Below are 23,282 nucleotides of genomic sequence, written 5' to 3'. Positions count from 1 at the left end.
GTGTTTTTAATTAAACCGCCCCCCCCCCCCCCCCTTTTAAATATGGATCCCCGTCAGATCTGAGATTGCAAAACCGCACTGCTCGCTCTCTAGAGCATACATTATTTTCTACCCTTCTGACCTCGTCCCTTTCTAAACAAATCCAGCATTTGCAGTCTCTCCCAGCTCCTGCTCACTTCCACCTCCCCACGGTGGACCCCACCGCCTCTGCGCCTGTATCCTAAAGCCCTGCCCGTGCTGTAGCCACGTGGGGGTTGCTACAGCCAGACTGGTGCCAGTCTCTGACCTGGCCCCATGGGAATGTGTTGGGAGTGGGAGCAGAGAAGACTGACTCTGGGAATTCAGAGGAAATTATCTGGGACCTGACTTTGTTTCTTGTTGGTTTGGGGTTTTTTTTTCCCTACAGTTTTCTTCGGCACATGCCATTGAGCAAAAGCGTCTCTTCTTAGACAAAGATGGGGTGCTGAAGGTAAGCAATGACTGGTTCCACCCAAGGGGACTGAAGTTATGCTGTGGTATTTGCAATGGTTTTCCAGTTTGTCCTGAGGTAGGATGAGTCCAGGCAGCGCAATCTAGCAGCGCCAGTGCAATGAGAAAGTCCATCTTTGTGCAGGCTTCCCTCCCCGCCTCGCTCACTGCTGCTGCCAGCACTGTGCTCCGTCGTGTTGGAAGCTCCAGCCTAAATAACTGGGCAGCATATGGAGTAAACATCAATAGCTGGTGCGTACAGGGACTGGCAGGTGGATTATTTAATCTCTGATTGATAAAGGAAGATGAGGAAAACAACTAGCTATGAGGGTGACAGGGAGAAAGACCCATAGCTGATGCTACCCATCGAGCCTGGCTCTGACAGTACAGCACTCCTGCAGTAGAGGAATGTCATCCGGATGCTGGTGGGAACAGAGAGATCTGAGGAAAAAAGCATGTGTTTAAGACCATCTGAATGTGAGGACAGTAGCAGCAGTGCTATAGGCTAAAGCTTAGAAAACTGGAAAATGAGGAATTTGGAGAGAAAAGGGATGGAGTAGAACAGACAAGTCAAGAAGAGACAGATGCCTGGAGGAGGATTTGAGCCAAAATGGATCAAGGCTGTGACAGCAGTAGAGGGTGCTGACCGATGCGCGAGGCAGATCGGCAGTCCTAAAATATGTGAGAGGAGGTGGTGAAATCAAGGTTGAGGATGATGGATCTATAAACGGTGGAGGCACAGGACGTGTGCTGAGCAGGTGGTGATTCTTGCCCTCAGAGCATGCCTGTTGGGCTCATTTGCCTGGAGCAGGCCCTGAGAGCAAGTGGAGGAGGAACCACTGCAAGACCCTCACTCAGTCCATTTTCCCAGAATACAAGACCTTCTGTTTTCCATACTCACTGAGGTGCTTTTAACCTCAAGGTTAAAAGGCAAACTGAAGCGAATACACCACCAGAGTAGAGAAGCTGGAGAGTTTTCTCAACCCATTTAGGTGTGCAGTAAAACCCATGAGGGAAGGTCGCGCCGTGCTCCTGCTCTTTCCCAGTGCTATCCTTCTCGTTTCTCCCCAGGACGTGAAAAGTGTTGGAGTTGTACAGTCTGCTCTGCTGGGAGCCGTCCCAACCCTGCTGAATGCAGAGCTGATAGATTTTACCTATGACAGCTTCGAGCAGACTGACGGACCCATGTTACCTTTCACCACCACCCCGCCAGGCACGAGGAATGACTGGAACTCAGAAGATGAAGCCATAGCTGGGGCTGTGGGCTGTCATGAACAGCAACCATCTGGGGAAATTGCCTCTTCTGAAGAGGAAGGAGAGGCTGAAGATAAAAGCTGTAAGATGACTTGGAAGAAGAGCCAGAGGCTAGCAGATGGCTTGATGAGATTCAGCATCGATCTCCTGAAAGAGGTCCAGCTGGAGTCCAACGGAACCAATGTGATCCTCTCACCCCTCAGCATCGCCCTTGCCTTGTCTCACCTGGCACTGGGTAACTTCTTACTTACAAAAGCACCGTTTCCTGCCCTTACCTGTACCCCCTCCTGGAGGCACTAGGAACCAATGTGCAAAATGCAAAGATTAAATACGGCACCTTCCACTTAATCTTACTCCTGCAGCTTTAATTAGGTACGATTACAATTGAAGCTGCCCTCTGTGGCCCTGCTGAGGCTCCTACTCTCAGGTTTCTCCAGCGTCTTTTGTAAGGCACAGTATATTTCTAACAGGAGGCAGCTAGAGTAACGTCCCTGTTTTCCACTACATGGACATAACCTAACAGGAATTTGACTTTGCTTTTTAGGAGCAGCAGATCAGACAGAGAAGCATTTGCTGGAGGCGATGCATCTGGAGTCAGTGCCCTGTCTCCACCACATGTTGGGCACCTTTTGCAGAAGGCTCGCAGAATCCACCCTCAGCCTTGCGTCGCAGCTGTACCTGCAGAACGGTGAGAGCTGGCACGGGGGAGTCTGTACTGGTGTAGAATAAAACTCTCTTGGTGTCAGAGAGTGATGGAAGCACGCTGCCATACTGGGAGACGTCTCTGTTTCCGTAAGCACTCCTCCTGGGGAGTGTCATGCCACTGGATGAGCCACTGAGCAAATTTTTTCAATGTCTGATGACTTAATGTAGAATTCTTCCCCTCTGCCAGGATTTGAGGTGAAAGAGAAGTTCCTGGAGGATTCAGAGAAATTCTACAGGGCAAAGCCCATGACTCTTTCTGGGATCAGTGAAGATGACCTCGTAGCCATAAACAAGTGGGTAAAGGAAGCAACTAATGGGCAAATACCCACCTTCCTACAGCAGCTCCCTGAAAACACAGTGATGCTCTTGCTCAATGCAATCCATTTCCAAGGTGAGCTCCACAGGCCTTGCTTTTCAAGAGGAATAGTTAGAAATCTACTAGTTTTCTGCAAGCACTGTAGCTGAATGGCATCTCCTTTCATTGCTTCCTGCTAGTCAATCTGCTTGTTCTTTTCTTGTACATCTGCTGTTCCTCTTGCTTAGATTTCTTTACAGTAATGATTCCCAACTGCTTCACATGTGCTAAAAATGTTACTTGACAGCAGAGCCAGAATGCAGCAGGTGGAACCTGCAGTATTTTTGCCTCCTGGTTCAGGATCCCAGATGGCGGCACATCACTGCTCTTCTTAACCAGGTCACATGCAACTCACTGCACACCAACCACAGAGCTCGGAGGCAGCTTCTGTGGATTTCTTTCTGACTACAGCACAATGGTCAGGCACATCTTCCTCTTTTAATTCCCTGAGGGCTGTGCATCGAAACACAGACCAAACACTGACTTCCAGTGTAAATCTGCAAATGTTTTAGCTTGGTCTTGGAGCACTGTTTCACCCTACGCAGCACTCTTCATTTTTCAAAGTGCAAACAGCCATTACTTTATCTTCATAGCCTTCAGTAATCTCCCATGCTGAGGCACGAGGATTAATCCTTGTTGTTTTTGTTATTCCATAGTCCCTCTCTGGAAGATAAGAGCTTCCTGCTGTTAGGGCTCTTCCAGCCTTGGTACTGACTTCTCTTCGCTGTATTTCTACTTGCCTGGTGACCCTCTGCCTTGTTGGAGAACTCATGACAGGAGGAGTGTCAGCTAGGCAGTTTCTGTTTTCCTACCCAAGTTTAACTTCATTGATTTCTAAACTTTTCTTTTGATAGGGTTTTGGAGGAATAAGTTTGATGCTAGCTTCACTGAGCCAGATGTATTCCACCTTGACAATGAGTTCGTGGTCCCAGTTGAGATGATGAAAGCCCAGAAGTACTCCCTGAGCTGGTTTACACTGGAGTCCCAGGACATTCAGGTAGGGCTCTATTAGGAGCATTACAAGTTTTGATTGGAATTTCCTCTTGCTATGATATTTTACAGATTGCAAGTATTCTCTCCAAAAAACAAATGTCTTTTAACAGGCATAGCACACAAAAATTTAATAAGCATCCTTTGTCCTTGCTTCTAGCAAGAATGTTGAGTCTTCACTCTCAATCCCTAGAAAAAACCACAAAGAGATATTCCCACTAAGTGGGAATTAATGGAGTTTTAAAGCTCTGAGTGAAAGATAAATGAGGAAATATGGAAAGGAATTCCCTCAGACAATGTACTGTTGGAGCCCTTCAGAATATAGCTACTGCCAGAGTGGGTACAATGTTTGTGCATGTGGGCTTCCACTCTGCCATGTGTTCAATCTTTACAGGTCAGTGGCTAAATACTAAAATCTAATGCTGTTATTCCAACAAACTTTCTCCTCTGAAGAAATCAGATACCACCTTCCCACCAGGCTGTTTTCGCCCAATAGCTAGACTGGCTCTGTAGACCAATTAGAAACAGACGAAATTAAAAGCATCACTTTCTGGACTTTCCTTCCTCTTCCATAAATTCTTCTGGTTGGTTTTATTTCCAGGTGGCCAAGTTCCCCTTTAAGAGTAACATGAGTTTTGTGGTCATTGTACCAAACCAGTATACTTGGAATACCTCTCATGTGCTGGAGAACTTCCCTTACAAACAACTGTGCAGGCTTTTCCCCAGAGAGGTACCCACCACAGTGAAGATCCCCAAAATAAAACTGGGCTACCAGCTGGAACTCAACAAGGTTCTCAGTCAAATGGGTAAGGTCTCAAACAGGATTTGCACAGATAAGTGAAGCTGATCAATCTATATGGCATCTGTTCACTGACACTAAAAACTGCCATCCTTGTTTCTAAAGCTGTGCCTCACAGCTTGCTCCAGATAACATCCAAACTCTTTCATTTCATCTCTTATTCCTCTCCTCCTCCTTACTCTTTGCTTGCCTAGCACCAAATGTTTTGCTCCAACAAGATGATACTATAGAGAAGGCAGCATTCACAGTTCCTCACAATTTTTACAAGTTCTTCCTATTCCCCTATTTGTAGCCAAGACCAACTTCCTCCCATGCATCAACCTTTATCTCTTACTTTGTCATTTAACATATTGTCCAGGACATAGAAATTGCCAACAGAGAGACTGCAGATCACAAAACCCGGAACGGAGAGCTTACTGAAATAAACCACCATGCACTGCATTTCCAGATGAGAATAAATTAAGAGTTCACTTTGTTTTGCAGAATTGCTTAAAAAAATAATCTGTGTAAAAGTGTTTCCAGCCTAGCAAGAAAGAGCCTTCAGACTTGCTGCTGCTTTTTAAGGAAGGCTTTAAGTTCTTACACTACTATTCGAAAAGAGGTGAACAAAGCTTGTGAAAACTGTTCTGGTTTTGGCACCCTCAGCTCTTCATACAGAGAGGGACAGGGGAACCTGTCTGGACTGCAGCTTTTGTTTCTGTTGCCTGCCAGTTCTCCAGTCCTCCATGGTGGACAACACACGTAGTAGCAGATTATGGAATTGCTTTCTTCGGACAGCTTTGAGAAAAATCAGAGCTGGTGGCACCAACTGGGAAAGGTTAACTTTTAGTCTCATTTCTCTGTAGGCCTCCAGGAGCTGTTCATAAGCCCAAATCTCCGGAAGATCACAGATGAGCCTCTCTTCGTATCCAGTATACAGCATCAGTCTACACTGGAGCTTAAAGAAGATGGGGTGGAAGCATCTGCTGCTACCAGCATCGCGGTTTCACGCTCGGTCTCTGCCTTCAGCCTTGACCGGCCCTTTGTCTTCATTATCTTTGAAGATGAAACAGGCATACCACTTTTTATAGGTAGTGTCCAGAACCCTAACCCCAGTGCTGCTCCACAGATAAAAAAGTCATGGAACTCAGGTAAAGCAACAGATGTCAATGAGTACCCCATGCCCAAATAAGAGAGGAGCAGAGCCTAAGCATTCTGGGACTGCTACCTAACCCTTTGGACCAGCTAAGAGAGGCCTCCTGTCCTTGGAGACCTCCCTCTGAGGCCACAGGAAGCAATCCCTTGCTGTTTTCCTTTATAGATCCCTAGAGACCAGTCCTGGGGTAGCCCATTCCAGCCTTGACGAGCTTCTCCAGGCTGGAGTTCCCCTCTGTTGAACCTGAAAAGCTTGCTCTGCCTGGATTTCCCTTCCAGGGTTCTCAGTCCTGGAAGGGAGACTTCCTTGTCCCCAGACGCTAATAAGAGTCTTTATTAAGCTCTTATTAAGAGTCCCCTGTAGCCTGGAATCATCATTAGCATCTGGCAGCTTGGACAACAGCCAGAGATATTAATATGGCTCTTCCTTCCGCAGTTCCTGTGAACATGTCTCCCTCAAAGTGTTCCTCTGAAAACCATCTGTACTCACCTAGAAAATGACCTCTAGATCAACTGGACTAGTAACCAGTTGTCTTCTCTAGGATGCATCACAGCCATTTCCAGGCACAGGCTCTTTTCAAAAATTCCCTTTTCCCACTCCTTGGCTATTGGGATCTGATGTGGAAGGGCCTGCAGTGGGAAACCCCTTTGGATCCTTATCTCCAGCCCTTTTCCTGGGAAACTCTGGGTTCTTGGGTAATGCTAGATTTTTCGAGACATATTTTGTAAGGTGTTTTTTAGTAATTTTTATGTTGGCAGAATAATAAAGAGTAAAGCAGAATGTATTTGCTTAAGGTGTTGCATTGAAAGACCCAACAGAGAAAGGAAAAAGGCACGCAGCTTGAATAATTGCAAAGACTGGGAGAAAAAAAGTCTGGGCGTGATAGATGGAACGATAGGAGGGGCTCTTGCAAAGGATCTGCTTTTTGCTAGACCTCATCACAGAGGACAACAGGGGCTGTGAGGTGAAATGGCTAATCTGTAAAGGGTGTTCAAGGACAGAGTCCACTAAGCTTTGGGCATCTCACCTGCAGAGTGTGCAGGGAACACTCACTGGGTCAGAGCTGGCTTTGTGAGGTGGGAAGAATTCCTTGAATTAGGGCATGAGCTCAGTGGCATAGGGACAGGAGGGTATTTTGCCTGTGAGCAGCAATGCACTGATAAGCAGGGACGTGACAGTCCTTAACCTTTCTCTTGGGCAAAACCTGACCACTGCTGGTATCTACTAGGAGGTTCAAAGGTGCTGATCCGGCATCTGCTATCTGCGATTCGTTCTTCTACTGGGATATTCCTGGCTCCACAGCACAATGCTATATGGATGGTTGGGACAGCTTCCAGGGGAAGGAGGGGCAGATTTTGATGCCTGTAGCTGAATGTCACTGCTTTTGCCCTGTTTTGGCAAAAGGCAATGTCCCATTACAGCTTCACTTTTGTCAGAGATGGGCACAGCTCCCTGGGTCCTTGTTCTGAGGTAGCAGTGCATGTCTGAAATAAGCTACCATGAAAGAATCTTGGGAACCCTCCATCCAACCAAGCCATCCTACCACTTAAAAATATTAGTCTAACTCACTGTAGCCTGCCATGCTGCAGCTATTTCTGCACAAAACAACTGCTGTCCATAGTTGATTTTGCTTCTGAAATGCCTCAGCTTCTGGGTAAAAAGGATGGTGCTCTGTTTTTGCAAAATAGCAGTTACAGAGCACAAGGGCCATTCTTCTGGCAGTGTTTTCCTCACTTGGGAAGTCTGCCTTCCCTCAAAGGAAGGAGCAGAATGCTTCTGGGAGCCTCCGTCCCTGAATAGTCTGCACCATCTGCTGGAATAAGAGAAGGACTGACTCACTAACCACGAATTTCGGGGATGCAGGAGACTTCGGGGAATAAAAAGTCCTGGCTCAAACCTGCAATTACACATTTCTGGCAGTCTAAAAGGGGAAGAACGGCTAAAGATAATGTCTACCCCTCTAACCAATGCAATGACACGTACCCTTCAAAAAAGAGGGTGTAATTATGGGGCCATGTAATTTTAACAAGTAAACCCACAAGAATTCAGCCCTATTATGAGGGCATAGCTCTAGCCCACAAGGAACATTTTAGCTTATTTATTTATACAGATTCATTCCTAACATTCAGAAATACCATCCCATGCCTTAGGTAAGTCCTGCTTTGGCTACTGCAACCTCAGCGCTAACCTCCCTGTTGCACTGTAACCTGTGCAAAATTTGAAGTGCAAGTCTTCCTTTTCATGCCTCTGCCCTCTAGCTTCCCCTCTTCTAGTAAGTTTTTTCCCCTCATTCTCAGTTTCCTGAACAGCTTGGTTCTTATTTTCTGTCTTTCTGCCATCCCTCCTCCTCCAAGCTATTCTTGTCAAACTATTAATTTCATCTTATTTGACAGTACAGCAGCCCTCCATGACTGTGCTTTGCTCAACAAATTATCAGTTACACCAACCTTAAGACTCTTTTTCACTCTACCGACTCTCCAGAAGAGGCAGTTTGTAAAATGCAAAGTAATATTAATGTCTCTGCTCAGGAATTTCCACTTTGCGTTGCTACGCTTTCATTTTGACTGAGCTCTATTCTGAAAAGGCATGACTAGCACAGAGCATCTGCTCTATAGCTCATCTGCACCACTGGCTGAGAATATCAAATAAGTCTCAAAATCTTTAATATTAGATGTATTTTTTCCTTACTAGAGCAAATTCATATGAACATGATCAGCACTTCCATAGCAGAGGTGAACACTGTTCAGACAGCATATTGCCTACCATCTTGAACCCAAACCAGAACAACAGTAAAATGTTTGTATTGAGTTAACAAAACTGATTTAAGTCCTTGCATCTAGTTAGATGAGTATAATGCACCGTTTCAGGGATACCCTTCACCTACAGCAATAAAGGTTACTTTGGTCTATAATAACATTCTATACAACTGCCACTCTGATTTCAATGGTTCAAAACCAAACCTGTATTTAAACAGATGGGCTTTCATTTGAAGATACAGATGAGATGTTAAAATTTCTCTAGTGGTCCTTCCATAAAGGGCATTATAATACCACAAATAAGGTACCAAAAAGAGATGAAAACCACCGGACAGTATCTCCACAGCAAACACCCCCATTCTTGGGCCGACGATGGAAGACTAACAAGTACAAACATCTCTCTGCAGATGATTTCTCACAGAGCAAGCTGAGAAGCAGTTGAAAGCTGAGCTGTTACTCTTCTTGTTAGAAAGGGTCACCTTTGAAGCACTGACGAATCACAGGGCAGACTACCTGATTTGCTTTTCCAGCTTGCAAAACCAGCAGCTAATGCTTCTCTAAAACCACCCTTTCCTCTTTGCTGAGGGACTGTATGAGCTCGGTGCCAGCATGCATGAGTAACTCCTCATTACCTGTTAGCGGCGGGGCTGGCAGCCCAAAAAGGGGATGTCCCAATGCAAGCCTAGGCTGGGGACACTGATGTTACTGGCTACAATTTACTTTCAGCATTTCCAAGTAGACAAACAGCTGCCCTGGATCAGGCTAGCTACGTGTCCAGTTAGCCCAGTATCCTGGCTCTCCCAGTAGCCAGTAACAAATGACGGGGGGAAAGAAAAGCCAAGAATGACTAGGGACAAGGAAAAACAACTGTTCTCTGGCTGTATCGCCCAGCTGCTGGGTCTGACGTTACATCCGACCATTGTTAGCCTTCAATGGACCTGTCTTCCACTAATTTGGTTTGGGTTTTGTCCCCCCCCCAATCTATTTATCTTTCATCTTCTGCAATATCTAGTTACAATGAGTTTTACAATTTCATACTTAGGAAAAATACACTCTCTTGATTTAAATGTGGGTGCTCCCCTAGAGTCTTCCATTGCAAAAAATAATGAAACCCCTCTGCCCCTCTCCCTTCTCCAGATCATTTATCGTTCTGTAAGCTCCTACAACATTCTGTTAATTCATCTTTTTTACCAACAGTCCTTGGCTTTTTAGTCTCTTTCTTCTTAGCCAAAAACTTTAAGCCAGTTATGTTAATAACTTCTTGTTAACTAGTAACTATCACTGGATAGAGCCAGCTCTGAACGTCTTCCCCTTAACTGCTTTAAACAGCAACAGAATCCTGCTTCCACTTTACAAGTCTCTCCATTAAATCTTGGACATAAATCCATAAATCCATTAAACACTGCTGCATTAACCATACCTCTGAGACAGAAGAAATTCCCTCATGTGACATACGGCAAAACTGCGGGGATAAAAGACTTGCTCAAACAGGGCAGGGAGCATTTGCCTCTCCGACCTGTGCTTTACCCGCTAGACTGCCCTTATCACAGGGATCGCATTTGTTTTGGAAGGCAGGGTTAAAAACTTAGTGCAATTCAGCGGGAGGGTGGCAGCAGCACAAAATGGGAGCAGAGCACTTTAAGAGAGCCCTGGGAAGCTGTAACCTGAAGCCTGCCGAAGGCTGGGCTGGGGGAAGCAGCAAAAAGCAGATGTGGCTGCACCAAGCCCACACTGTCCCCGACTCGCACCGGCTGGGAGCCTGCGACGGCAGCGGCCGAGAGGAGCCCGAGGTAAGGGGCAGCTCACCCTTGCTCACTGCCAGCGGCCAGGGGAGCAGAGGGCAGGGGATGAGGCTGGGGAGCTCTCAGGGGACCTGGGAAAGGGGAAGAACGGTTCTTCTGCAGGTGTTAAAGGGTGGGATTCCCACCAAATGAGAGATCTCACCGAGGGTTGGGAGTCACCAGCATCCTAGGGCACCTCTTCGCCTCTGGCGCTGAACTGTGCTTGGGAACTGGGGTGGTTTTCTGCCCTTCTAGCATCTGTGTTGCAGCTGGGAACACGCTTTTTCTTTGCGATGGCAACAATTTTGGTGATAGTCAAATCTTCTAGAGCTAGTGGGTGCAAGATGCTTCAGAAGGAGTTAGTGCTGTGGGGTGGAGCGATCACAGCGAGCCGTCTGAACTCGTGGATGATGTTTCATAGCACCCCTAAAATCAGAAGTGTTTATAAACGATGCGAGACTTGTACCACTATAGATGGAAAGAAAAGTATTTCCTTTGCACCTGCAGGCCTCCACAAATAGACAACTCCCAGACACAAAGTTCCTTCTCAGCTCGTTTCTCAAAGTTTTCTTCCCGTACCTTCCTGACTGTAACATCACACGCTGCATGCTGTTGCTCCTTCTCTTCTCTTTAAAGACAGCCACAGATTTTAATATCGTGCCTGAAACCATCCCACCTCTGCTCCAACCAAATTCTTTTCTCTGCATTTTTGGCTGTGCGCTAAGTGACATGCAAATAGAATCCAGATGTTCAGGCCAATTCAAACGCAAAAGGCTTTGTCTTTCTAAAATGGAAATTGCTTTTTGGCAAAATTTGAGAAATATGAAGCTGGTGACACTACTGGCAAAAACAATACAAATCTGCAAAACCAATCTCCGCTCTCATGCTCCCAGGAGCTCAGTGTAGTTGGAAGCAGAAGTTGTGTTGAGATTATTATTTTTTTTCTTCAGAGAAAAGGTTATGCTCCATGGAAAACCTTAATCTCTAAACTAGACTGGGCCACATCTCTTCCGCTCCGCATGCAAGAGTACTGCTTGCTGCAGGCATCCTCACAAAGCCCTCGCCAAGACCTGTTTAACTTAAGACTCACACAGGGCTTCTGTCATCTCTTTTTCAGCATGGTGCCTATTCATTGTAAAATTCTGCAATCATATGAGCAATCCCAATATCATCTCCACTATCATACCACCAAACGCATTGGTTTGTTCCAGTATAGTAAATCCTCTTGATACACATCTTCTGCACCAGAATACCTCATCTGCTCGGCAGCTAGGATAGCAGCAGGTCACAGGATGCAAGCGCACAGGGAAAAGAGGGTACCGCTTCTGTGCTACACCGTCTAAACATAGATGAAAACTTAAAAATCTCCACCGTGACACCTTTTTCTCCAAGGCAGAACTACCTCCAGAACAAAATGGATTTGGCAGGAAAGGGAAACGGTGAACTGCCTTTCACTGAAGTAAAAACCTCTGCCTGAACAGACTGGGTCCTGAACTGGGGCTGTTGTAGCCACGTGGCTTTAAGTTGTATTTCTACCAGCAGGCATGTTTTCTTTATAGCTGAAGTTAATCTGAAACACATGTTCTTTCTCCTACTTCACTGGATGCCTGGATCACAGGGCTTAGTTAAATACAACCCTCTTCCTCTAATTTCTGGGAATCTATATAAACATTGCTTCAGACCAGCCTCAGTGGCGTCTGTTCTCGGGGGCATGACACTTCTGCAGTAGCTCTGGTTTACCCACAGTGAAACCCTGGGTTACACACTGCCCTTTGGACCAGACGGATCTGTCTGGAAGGGCCACATATGCCAACACTGGAGTGATTAAAAGTGGATTCCACAGAAGGAACAGCTTTGGGGAGTTTGGTACTTTTCTCCCACCTCCATTAAAAATGTTGAATAAGCCAAGCTCTGTCTTTCATTTCTTCTCTAGATCTGGCCCAGTGTTAGGTATTTACTCCCAGCCCCTTTCCTTACTGTCTTTTAAGAAAGCTCTTCTACTTTTACTTTACTGAATTGCAAATTAAAAGCAAAGGATGCATATAGGCTGTACAGCCTTCCAGGTACATGCAGACACAAGAAACATGACAAACTACTGCCTGAGGCAGGTAACTTGTATAGCAGAGCAGTAACCAGTCAGTTTCGTCTTCTGCCCCATTCAACAATATGGATTTGCTACCTTTTATAAATGAAGTATTGAATTTTTTAAAGTCTAAAACTCAGAAGATAGGATTTAGTGCTTTTCTGGACCTTGGCACTCAGTAACTGCCAGCATCAGTGTGGTTTGGGCCACACACATCTGCTTTTGTGCTCAGGCACACCCAGGCACGTGTGCTTGCCCAATTTTAAAGTCACTGGGGCCAGGCTGGCTGAATACTTCAAACCAGAGAAGAAAACCCCGCTAAGATCAGGTGTGTGTTTCACAATTGGGAAGGACAAGCAGCAGCATATGTCATTGCAGTTCCTGTTACAACCAGGTACAGCAAATAGTAGTGGTAGAGATGTATTTGCTCTGTTACTCAAACTACCTCTGTCATGTTCTTACTCTGTAGGTTCAGGCATGCAGATTCCAGTGGTTCTCCTTTTCCTGGGTCTCTTAACTGTCCCAAGCAGCTCCCAGAATTCAGCTACTGAGCAGGTGAGTAGGAGACAGCATGCAGAGAGTGAGGGAGAGATACTTGGAGCAGGTAATTTAATTTTAGAGAATCTTACGGAAGGATTAAGCACTACGCTCCTAAGTTACTAGGATTTTATTTAGCAACATAATGAGCCTAACTCCTGCTTTACCTAGATAAAACCACAGTTACATCAGGGGATGACTATGAGGCAGAAATAGTGGATTCCAATCTGAGTGCCGTCTTTGGCTTTACTGGGACACTTGAAAGTAAAGTAACTGTTCCTACACTCCCTACCAGCAAGATTAAGCCAGTATTTCTGCAGATCATAGGGGAGTATCTGTAGATTGCTTGCCTTTGAAACGTTTACCACAATTGTACCTGCCCCTGTAAACTGCAAGTCTAACCAAAGCGCTCCCTGTACCTGCTAGAACTCTGCCACCGCTGATGGAGCTAACACCAGCGAGGTCGAAGAGGAAGATCCATTCTATAAGAGCCCTGTAAACAAGCTGGCAGCTGCAGTCTCCAACTTTGGCTATGACCTGTACCGTCAGCAATCTAGCCGGACAGCCACTGCCAATGTGCTACTGTCACCATTCAGCCTGGCTACTGCACTTTCTGGTCTCTCACTTGGTGAGTTCTTGCCCCTTTTTCTCACACGCTGTTTGGCTTGACAGGCCTTCCCTCATACTGTTGTCCTTGTTGTTGGCAGGGGCTGGAGAACGAACAGAAGATGTGATTTCTCGCGCTCTCTTCTATGATCTGCTTAACAAAGCTGAGGTCCACAACACTTACAAGGACCTACTGGCCAGCGTGACTGGACCAGAGAAGAGCATGAAAAGTGCCTCCCGTATCATCTTGGAGAAAAGTAAAAGTCCTTCTTCCCCTCTATCAAATTTCACCTAAATAACTAGCAGCAGGTAGAACACACTGAGTAACACCGCACTAACAGCTTTGCCTCTGACATACTGTTGAGCCAGGATGCAGCCAGTGCATGGAATGCTGTCGCTGCTCCAGAAAAAGCCTGGAAAGTTTGTGTGCACCTAAATAAAAGACCAGACTTATGCACACAAAGACACTGGTGACAGAGCAGCTAACACGCGGAAGACCTAGAAGAAACTTGCTGAGAATTTTGCCTTCATTCTAGGTTTTCTGGCAGGTGTTGCTAACTTCCAGGAACCACAAATCACGTTTTCTATTTGTGATAGCATTCAGCCATATTCCTTTGTTTAATTCTTTGCAGAACTATTTGAAATGCCTGCTTTCGGTATGCAATAAACATCTGCTGAGAAAGCTAAGAGAGATCTTTTGGAACCTGCTGGTTCCAAGAATCCAATAGTTTGAGTAAGCTGTACTCATAAAGCAAGCTGGAGAAATAAGAAAGACTGATGTAGGAATAGCTGTGTGCAAGCCTTCTGTTCTTATCTCCTTTCTTTACTTTTCAGAAGAGAGTTATCCCATACTCCAGCATGGGTGGCTCTAGGATTTGGATGAGTTTCCTCCATGTGCCGTCAGTCATTCTTCTTCAAAGCAGGTTTCTGTATACACACAGCCACAGATGTTTTATGAGAGATCTGCTGCTGGGCTTTGGATTGCAATCTGCTGCCTTGAGATTGTTTTGATAAGGGAGCTAGCTGCAATATCAATGTTTTTGTTCCCCAGGACTGAGGGTGAAGCCTGGTTTTCACAGCCAACTAGAGAAGTCCTACAAGATGCGTCTGAGGGCACTAAGTGGCAATACCCAGTTAGACCTCCAAGAAATCAACAACTGGGTACGACAGCAGACAAAGGGAAGGATTATGCGGTTTATGAAGGACATGCCCACAGATGTCAGTATTCTCCTTGCTGGGGCTGCTTACTTCAAGGGTAAGAATGTTGTGTACTTGGTTACAGAGGCAGTCTATTAAGCATGTGTTAGAAGAGATGCGAGGGAACGCTCTCACTTCCAATAGAGCAAACAGACTGCCAAAGAGACAGAGTGTAAGAAGAAAGTGTTTGAGAACGTTTAGTAAAGAAGAAAAAATGCACGCTACTTGAACAGAAATAGTCCTCAAGGGAGGAATTATTACTCTTGGGAAGCTGAATCTTGACCTGTCTGCAGTAAGAGACCAGAGGAGAAAGTTTAAGCTCACAAAACTCCAAAGGGTGGGGAGAGAATCACTTTATATGCATTGACACAGTTGTTACCCTTTAAAATAGTTTTGTAATTACATAAGTAGACATCCACTTCCCAATAGCTACTCCACCCATACACTGGCTTGATTTTTTATTTCCCATTCAGGCAATTCTCAGATGAAAAGGAAGGGCCAAAGCGTGGCAGTAAATCAGTAGCTCCAATCAGTCAATTTCCATCTCTATCATCATTCAGTTATGCCTCAACTCTTAAAGCACAAATACTGTATATATATAAAGTGCAAGATTACTCAGCCACAGACACAAGCCCGGTTTCATATGCTATTATTCCAGAAAATCCTCCATTTTATTTCTTAAAAAATAGGGACGTGGAAAACCAAGTTTGACACCAAGAAGACTGCCCTGAAGGACTTCCATCTGGATGAGGCCAGAACTGTGAAGGTGTCCATGATGTCAGATCCCAAAGCCATACTGCGATATGGTTTTGACTCAGAACTCAACTGCAAGGTCAGAGAGCAAATATTGCACAAGATCTCCTAAACCTACTGAGGAACAGGCTCAGTGACACTTACCTGTTAACCCACTCCAGAAGACAGCCTTGCTCCTCCCATCAGGCTAGTTTTGCAATCCCTATTTTGAAAGGCAGTATGTTGATTCGTAGAATATCCTACTTCTACGTTGGCTATGTGACAAGCAGTCCAGAATTTAAATAATGCACAGGTCCTACTAGCCTGTATTGCTTGACCTAAAGTTGGGCAAGAAGGGCAGGGCACACTCCTCAAAACTTTTCCATATCTACCTCTTTCAACAAATCTTTCACTGTTGCATGAGCTCAAAGGTGTTCCAGCTGAGAATCCCCCAAAGCAATACTGCAGTTCGTTACAGGATTCAACAGGTGAGAGAGAGCACTTGCCATGTAATAGCAGAAAGATTGCAGCATGGGTTGATGAAAGCCTGGGCGCCAGAGGGGTCAGGAAGCATCATGTCCAGTAAAAGCAAACAGGGAAGATGACCAAATGTTAACTGGAAAGGCTGACCAGGCAGTCGAGATTCAGGCCTGTGCCTGGTACGGGACAGGTAAAACTGCTTATTATTGATGTGACCCTTTCTTATTTATAACTGGCCTTCCAGATTGCCCAGCTGCCATTGACAGAGGGAATCAGTGCCATGTTCTTCCTGCCTACGAAAGTGACCCAGAATATGACTCTGATTGAGGAAAGTCTTACTTCCGAGTTTGTCCACGATGTAGACAAGGAGCTGAAGACAGTCCACGCTGTGCTAAGCTTGCCCAAACTAAAGCTGAACTATGAAGAGGCACTTGGCAGCACACTAAAGGAGACAAGTATGTACATCACACACCCTCTACAGACTGCCAGGGCTCAAAGCAGGGGGCAAGTTCCTTCCTGCTCTCAGAAGAATATGAAGCTGGTGGGTTATTAGTTAGGTCCTGCTGTCAGTCTGTAGAGATTTCACCAGCAACTAAATCACCTTGGTCCAGGACTCCTCAACTTTTTATCACATCTTTCCACCAAGCTCATACAACGCTTCTGAGATTGAGAGGGAGAAGCTCAGTCCAAACAGATGTAAGCTTCTTCTCCCTGTTATCCTCAATAAACTCTACCAGAGCAGCTACGTGCCCTCCTGGATCACAGCATTAGCAGTACTGCTCCCCCACCTGCAATCTATGCTTTCAGCTAATGGAATTTTCTTTCTTTCCTCCAGGGCTCCAGTCACTTTTCACATCACCCGATTTTACCATGATTTCTGCCAAACCTATTAAGCTATCTCACATGCAACACAAAGCAATTCTGGAGCTTAGTGAAGATGGGGAAAGATCCACACCAAATCCTGGGGTGAATGCTGCTCGTCTGACCTTCCCCATAGAATATCACGTGGACAGACCTTTCCTTCTTGTACTGCGAGATGATACCACTGGAACCCTCCTCTTCATTGGCAAGATCCTGGATCCCAGGAGTGTTTAGATCCCTTCACAATAATCTGCAATAGTAGGGCCCAAATGGAAAGGGTGGTATTGGGAGGGATACTGGCTCCCTGCTCTGCTGCACAAAGACACAACTTGCAAATCTTATGCCTTCATGCTGCAATAAAAGAGCTTTTGCTATTAATCTCAGCAAGCCCCAGTATTCTCCCTTGAAAGATTGTCTGCCTACGTCATATGCCTTCACGCTCCCATTTTCCCCAGATGAGCCGCAATGCAGTTCTGTCCTATATGCAAGCATCATCTGGCATATACTGCATTTTTCCCCATCCTGTCTTCCAACCTGACGCCAGTTGTTTATCCCTTATCACTGACAGGTCTGCGCTGCGCTGGTAGCCCTCCAAGTTCTGCAGTGCCCCCTCTTACAGTTTGTAAGTTTGCACTCCCCAACCTGCTGCCTCACCCATTCCAACCATTTACGTTTCATGCTGGCAAGAAGAAAAATGCTTCATAGCGTTAGAAATAAAAGGCAGCGTGGTCTGGATGACTGTATGTTCATAACCGTCAGAGTACCACACATGGGAGATTCACATCTCTAGAAACACACGCATACACAAACATCTCAAACATTTGCTTCAAACCCACATGCAGAAATTACACAACAGCATCTATTCCCACCATACCACACACAGACCCCTCATGTTAGAATCGGTCATTTTATTTACAACAGTCTCACTAAAGAGCATTTCAGATTTCATTCAAGTTGTTGTTACACATGATTTTCCAGCTTGTACTACATGACTACCTTACCACGTGAAACTTAGCTTTGATGAAAGATCACATTGCAGCTTCCTTTGACAGGGAAATTAAGTCCTCTGAAGGACGCTTCTGGGAAGCTCTAGCAGGCAGGTCTTCATCTCTTGTAGTTCCTGGATCTGAGTACTCTGAGGACCACAGTGCACTGACAAAATCTCCTCTGCTCTTTGAATCGTGCTCAGAGCTTCAGAAACTGCAAATCTGAAATAGGAAGAGAATAAGAACAGAGTATACAAAATACTTAATTCAGCTCCTTGACTTACACAACCTTTAACCCCTCCCCAACAACAACCTAAACCTGTTCATGGGTACAGATCCTACCCTCCACTGCCTTTCAGCACCAGGCAAATAGTGTGCACTTTGGCTGCAAAGGGAGGAGGGGGGGGAAAAAAAGCTAAGGAGATGGACAAAAACTTAAAACATTATCTTTGAGTATAGGTACCCACTACTTCCTCGCTGCAGCTCCTGCTAAAATTAATTCAGTTAAAGGGAGGTGCTGTGAGAAGACTTTCAGAAGCAGTCAGGCGATTTGCTTGCCAAAAGAGGGCCAAAACAGAGCAAGAGGATTTTATTTCCTCTTTTGAAAAGATGTCAGCAACATTATACAACTGAGGTATAAACACCAAGGGTGACTAGTTGTCAAAATAAAACAATAGGACAGGGAATAAATGGAGCCATGGAGAAGAAAAGAATAGACGGGAACAAAGCAGAGAAATGGGTCCAAAGAGAGTCATGAGGTATAAGTGAACCCCAGCGGGGTTAACCAACTTGCACTTGAGTAATGGCCAACTTGTGGACCTGTGCCAGACTGTCCAGGGTCCTGCAAGACACCCTGCAGGTGCCAAGGACCACCTGCCATGATACTGCGTCAGACACACAGGAGTGGTGCAGGGAAGGGACAGAGAATGAAAGCAAATTTACCCATTGAAGAGAATTTGTGCCAGCTTGAAAAGTTCATGACCTATTTCTACACTTGATGGCCCGTGATGCATTTCCACAATCTCAATGCTCCTCTCCAGGTGTCTGGCTGCTTCCTGCCACTTCCCTGATGGAAAAAAACAAAACAACAAAAAACAAGTCATGAATAAACACTTTCTAGAGCTACTGCCACCCAAAGAATCTGACAGCATTATGCAAAATGCGATGAACTATGTCCTCAGCATTCTTGGGAGGCTGCTGACCTCAGAACCAGGACAGGAAATCCAGAAGAACATGAGATCACATTATTGTTCACTGGCTGCTGGGAACCCAGTTTTGGCTAAAGGAGTCTTTCTGAGAGCCCTGCTGTCAAAACTAGAGAAATGCAGTAGGAGAAAAGTGAAAGGGCTAGTCAGAGAAAAGGATAGTCATGTTAAATTCAAAGTTCAGAAAACTAAAGATAATGAGAAGACAATGCCATACCAAGAGTAGCATAGACCTGTGCCAGATGATCTTCCATCTCTCCCATCAGCAAATGCTCTGGAGACAAGAAGTTTCCAGCATCCATCCGACACTTCAGGAGCATTTTGATAGCCTGATCTATAACAAAACAGGGTATAAAACTCATCCTACTGGCCAGTCTCCAGCTTTCCACGATCCATGAAATAAAATCAGTCCAATCTCATCTTTGCGTCTTACACAGATAGATTTGGATTTGGTTAGGATTCAACATTGACTTCATCTGCAACCCTGCTTATTCTAACGCAGTGTTGGCCCGACTCGCTCCAGGAAAGCAAGGCCTGGGAATGCATAATTCCAATGTTACCCTGAGTTCTTTTAGTTACTATGGAACAACGTGTGACTTAGATTAACACCTGGATCAGGGGTATAAAAAACCCTAAAGCTCAAGTCCCCAGGGACACCAGGCTGCATGCCAGAAGACCCCAACTGCATAAGCAACAGTGCCATCTCATGGCTAGAACTACATCTCCCGATGCGTACTCATTAGCTGCTGACCTTAAAGTAGAAAGCTGAGCCTTACCAGCCTTCCTGTCTCTTAGCAGTTCTAATGCTTTCTTGATTTGTTGCTGAAGGTCCCGTAAACGGTGTGACAGGCTCTCTCTGCTGACTGAGATTGCACAAGCTTCATTTGAACAACAAAGCATGTCTTCCCCCTGTGGAAATCATCCCTGTGATCATTCCTGCTCACGTTCAACTCAGAGCTTACTTTCCATCTCCGTTATCTCTGTATTGTGTTGTAGAGATGCTAAATTGTATCTCAGTTGCATTCATTAAACAAAGTGACTTGCTTGTAAATTGCTCTTAGTCTATTTGATTTTATGAGAAACTTCCAGGAACAGCTGACTATGTGAGCGATAGATTAGGCCAAAGCAGGGTCATGCGGTACACAACTAACGTTCATACAAAATACATACTATGTTGACTTCTTCCCATCTAACACGCACTACATGCTGTTTTCATTCACGTCCTGTGAACCGCAGAGAGTGTGACTCTCTCTACATGCAGCCCCTGTATGTACAACTTCTGTCTAGACTTGAGGCCTCCATTTTCTTTCCTAATTATCCCCCTTCCCCTAGTCCACAGCCCTGATATTCTAAAGTTCCTTCATCAAGTTCAAAGGTATTTTAACTTGCTGTTAAAGGCACTATTTTCCCTATAATGCTGGAAGACTGACGTACAAGAACATTACAAGAAAGCTGCTAAGAACAGTGAGATACTGTCTTGACTCTACAGGGGCTTTTGCCTTCTGAGCAGAGATCACGGACTGAGGTCTTTAACTCTTGACTTTCCCAGAGACCCAAATGTTACACATCCCAATAAGTTATACAGTAACTATGGAAGAACTACCTGTATTGGAGCCTGGCAGCTAGGACAGCAGAATGAGTTTCTCACGGACACCACACTCTTGACATCAGACTCTAACTCATCAAGGCATGCCTGACAGCGACACTCAAAGAAATACTGACTGAGAAGCTGTTGTCTCTCAGCAACCCTCATTCTACATCGGTGAGGCCCTGCAAAGGGATGGCAAGGGTAGAAATCTCTAAACAGGTACAGTTCTTAACATCAGACTAAATCTATCTTTGTTATAATTGAGACTAGATATATCATCTTTTGGAGAGGACATAACTGGAGATTGAAAATGTAACAGTGGGCTCAGGAGATAAAAATCTTGCGTTGATATATTTGATCAAGGCTTATACATAAACAAAGACTCTAGCAACATTATACTGGGAATTAGGATATTAACGGCCATCAGTTAGCATGCCAAGCAGAGGTGAAAGGATGTCTGTGCCTTGAGACAAACAGAGAGTTAATACTTACCGTAGCAATGGAAAATCTCTTGGCCACTTGGGATTGGCTGTGATGCCCTGACAGTGGCAGCTGTCCCACTAAATGACACGCTGATATTGGGACAGCATGCATGGTTCAGAAGGCTGAGGACAGGAAAGAAGGCTGTCGCCAGGCGCACAGGCTTCTTATTTACAACAGCACAATCTCTGGACCCTAAAGACAGAGGAAAAACAAGTAGGTTGAGAATGAATGCTCAGTAACCCACGCAACTTATGCAACGAGCACTGTGACCAATTGCAGATAGCAGTAGAAAGGTCTCTGGTATATTGCTGCAATAAATAATAGCTAAATACCCTCTACATGTGCACCAAGAAACAGGCCAGCATGGGACAGGCCATTAAATTTTAAGCAAGTCATTCCCGTGTGCAATGGGAGCTTTCTACAACTGATAATTCAATCTCTTCACTTCACACAAGCTAGATGAGCAAGAACAACAGAAAAGGGCTTAAAAGTTTTTATCTTACCCGACTCCTGCATTACAGTGATCGCTTGTGCATTACACTGCAGCTGCAACACATGCCTCAGCATTGCTTCTGCCATAATCTTCAGCTCTGGAGACAATTCATCTGATGTTTTTTCACATATCTTTGGTCTGGACCACTTCTCGGATGATTCCTGATTCAAAACAGCCACCTCTAGGCCAGCTTCTTGCAGTTGTTTGCATATAGCTACTACACTCAGCATGCAAAGGAACTTATGTTCAGGGCTATGCTTCTCAGCATGTGGCAGAAGGTTGAACACAGCCTGGTAAGAACTCTGGTACTGACCATTGTCGTTACAACCAGGGATACCTCTGGTACCAGCTCTTGTACCTGGCGCCTCACTCAGATGTTTGCATCTTGCCTCAGGGTTATGAAGGTCACCACTGTGGGACCATTCCACCAGCCTGCTAACCTCTGCAAATCCCGCCAGTAGAACAGTCCTCAAGGCAACATGGCAGAAGACCCCTAATGTGAGAAGCAGCGCTCCCAGGGAGCACTCTGTCCTGTGGTACTGCTCCCATGCCACATCTGCACAGTTCTGGCTGCAGTACTTTGCGTAACTGCACCCACGGCAAGGCACTGAGGCTAAGAGCTGCCTCAGACAACGGTGGCAATAAAGATCTGCATTAGTGACTCGAGTATCCCATGCTGTTTCACTGCTGTCCTGCAGAAGAAAGCTCTCCCCTGGGCAGAGCACGCTCACAAAGGCCTCCTCTTTCAACAGGCTCTGTCCTGGCAGGATGTCCTGGGAGGCCACCAAGTGACGTCCTCTCTCTATATCAAAATTCAAGCTCAAAGATGAAGATGCACCTGAAATACTGTCATTCTCTTCCCAGATCTCCGACTTTCTTTCAGCGTCACCACATGCTTCTCGTGCAGGCTCTGGCCAGCTCTCTTTCTCATGTATTTTAATCTTCAGTTGACTTAACTTTTTTAGCAGTGCCTGGTGCGTAGGACTAGTCATGATCCCATCCATAGCAATTTTATTCTCCACCACACTGAGGGCATCTGCTGCATCCTGTAATCTCCCCAAACACAGCAGACATTCAGCTTTCCGCAGCAAGACCTTGGGCAGCAGCCTGTCTGGATAGCCATGACTTTCAGCCCTGGCAATATCTTCCAAACAAACCTAGAAACAAAGACAAGGCCTTTTAAACGTACTTGAAAACCAGCTGAGACTCGTGCTCTTTTATTCCATCTAAGATGCAGAATATTTTAATAAGACTACGTTAATCAGCAAATTCTATGTGCATAGCCAATCTGTTGGCCAAATAAAGCCTCCTGACACAAAACAAGAAGGAAAGCAGGAACCCTTCAGAAAGTTTCAGCAACGATGGATGCTTTAAGCACAGCTTTGGAAGCACATCTGATCTACAGTCTCTTGTTTTAACAACCAAACAGTTGTTATTGCGGGGTTCGCGGAAGCACCCGCCTGAACCCCGAGTGCAAACATTGTGCGGTAACACCTCAGATGCTGCTTGGGCTCTGCCTTGCCCCAATCCTCTCTCCTGCTACACGGGAGGCCTCAGGCCACCCTCTGGGTGTGCAAACTTGCTCGGGGGCACCCAGGAGCTCGGGGGTGGAGGGGGGCTGCCGTGGATCCCGCTGCCCCATCGCCGCTTACCTCAAAGCGCCCGAGATGGAAGAGGGCGGCAGAGCGGTTGGCGAAGCAGACGGACACCTCGGGGCTGCCGGGGAGCTCGTGGGATGCCGCCTGCGGAGACCAGAAAGCTGCTGCCTCGGGGGGGGGGGGCCGCGGG

At 45.7% G+C, this 23,282-nt stretch overlaps 3 protein-coding genes across 3 annotated transcripts in view; 2 read left to right on the top strand and 1 right to left on the bottom strand.

Annotated features, from left to right (window-relative positions):
- The window catches only part of SERPINF2 (serpin family F member 2), an 8,290-nt gene extending 1,813 nt beyond the window's left edge, over positions 1-6,477 (top strand). Inside the window, exons 3-10 of the mRNA XM_019474085.1 lie at positions 407-469; positions 1,540-1,957; positions 2,267-2,410; positions 2,615-2,818; positions 3,637-3,779; positions 4,374-4,578; positions 5,417-5,701; positions 6,142-6,477. Of these exons, the coding sequence (XP_019329630.1) occupies positions 407-469; positions 1,540-1,957; positions 2,267-2,410; positions 2,615-2,818; positions 3,637-3,779; positions 4,374-4,578; positions 5,417-5,701; positions 6,142-6,206 (1,527 nt within the window). The 3' untranslated portion in view covers positions 6,207-6,477. The remainder of the gene's footprint in view (positions 1-406; positions 470-1,539; positions 1,958-2,266; positions 2,411-2,614; positions 2,819-3,636; positions 3,780-4,373; positions 4,579-5,416; positions 5,702-6,141) is intronic.
- Positions 6,478-10,156: 3,679 nt separating this feature from the next.
- Positions 10,157-17,122, top strand: SERPINF1 (serpin family F member 1). Its single transcript, XM_009287077.1, has 8 exons — positions 10,157-10,252; positions 12,796-12,881; positions 13,290-13,491; positions 13,571-13,726; positions 14,521-14,724; positions 15,356-15,498; positions 16,123-16,333; positions 16,714-17,122. The coding sequence occupies exons 2-8, from the start codon at positions 12,804-12,806 to the stop codon at positions 16,971-16,973; spliced, it is 1,254 nt and encodes a 417-aa protein (XP_009285352.1). The 5' UTR covers positions 10,157-10,252; positions 12,796-12,803; the 3' UTR covers positions 16,974-17,122.
- Positions 17,123-17,627: 505 nt separating this feature from the next.
- SMYD4 (SET and MYND domain containing 4) overlaps positions 17,628-23,282 on the bottom strand; it is a 6,417-nt gene continuing 762 nt past the window's right edge. Inside the window, exons 2-9 of the mRNA XM_009287537.1 lie at positions 23,147-23,260; positions 21,505-22,651; positions 21,011-21,193; positions 20,534-20,700; positions 19,707-19,839; positions 19,148-19,264; positions 18,668-18,791; positions 17,628-17,947 (exon numbers count right to left, since the gene is read on the bottom strand). Of these exons, the coding sequence (XP_009285812.1) occupies positions 17,797-17,947; positions 18,668-18,791; positions 19,148-19,264; positions 19,707-19,839; positions 20,534-20,700; positions 21,011-21,193; positions 21,505-22,651; positions 23,147-23,260 (2,136 nt within the window). The 3' untranslated portion in view covers positions 17,628-17,796. The remainder of the gene's footprint in view (positions 17,948-18,667; positions 18,792-19,147; positions 19,265-19,706; positions 19,840-20,533; positions 20,701-21,010; positions 21,194-21,504; positions 22,652-23,146; positions 23,261-23,282) is intronic.

Source organism: Aptenodytes forsteri, unplaced genomic scaffold, assembly GCF_000699145.1.
Source record: "Aptenodytes forsteri isolate BGI_AS27 unplaced genomic scaffold, ASM69914v1 Scaffold188, whole genome shotgun sequence".
Lineage (NCBI taxonomy): Eukaryota > Metazoa > Chordata > Aves > Sphenisciformes > Spheniscidae > Aptenodytes > Aptenodytes forsteri.
This window is presented reverse-complemented; position numbering and strand designations above follow the sequence as displayed.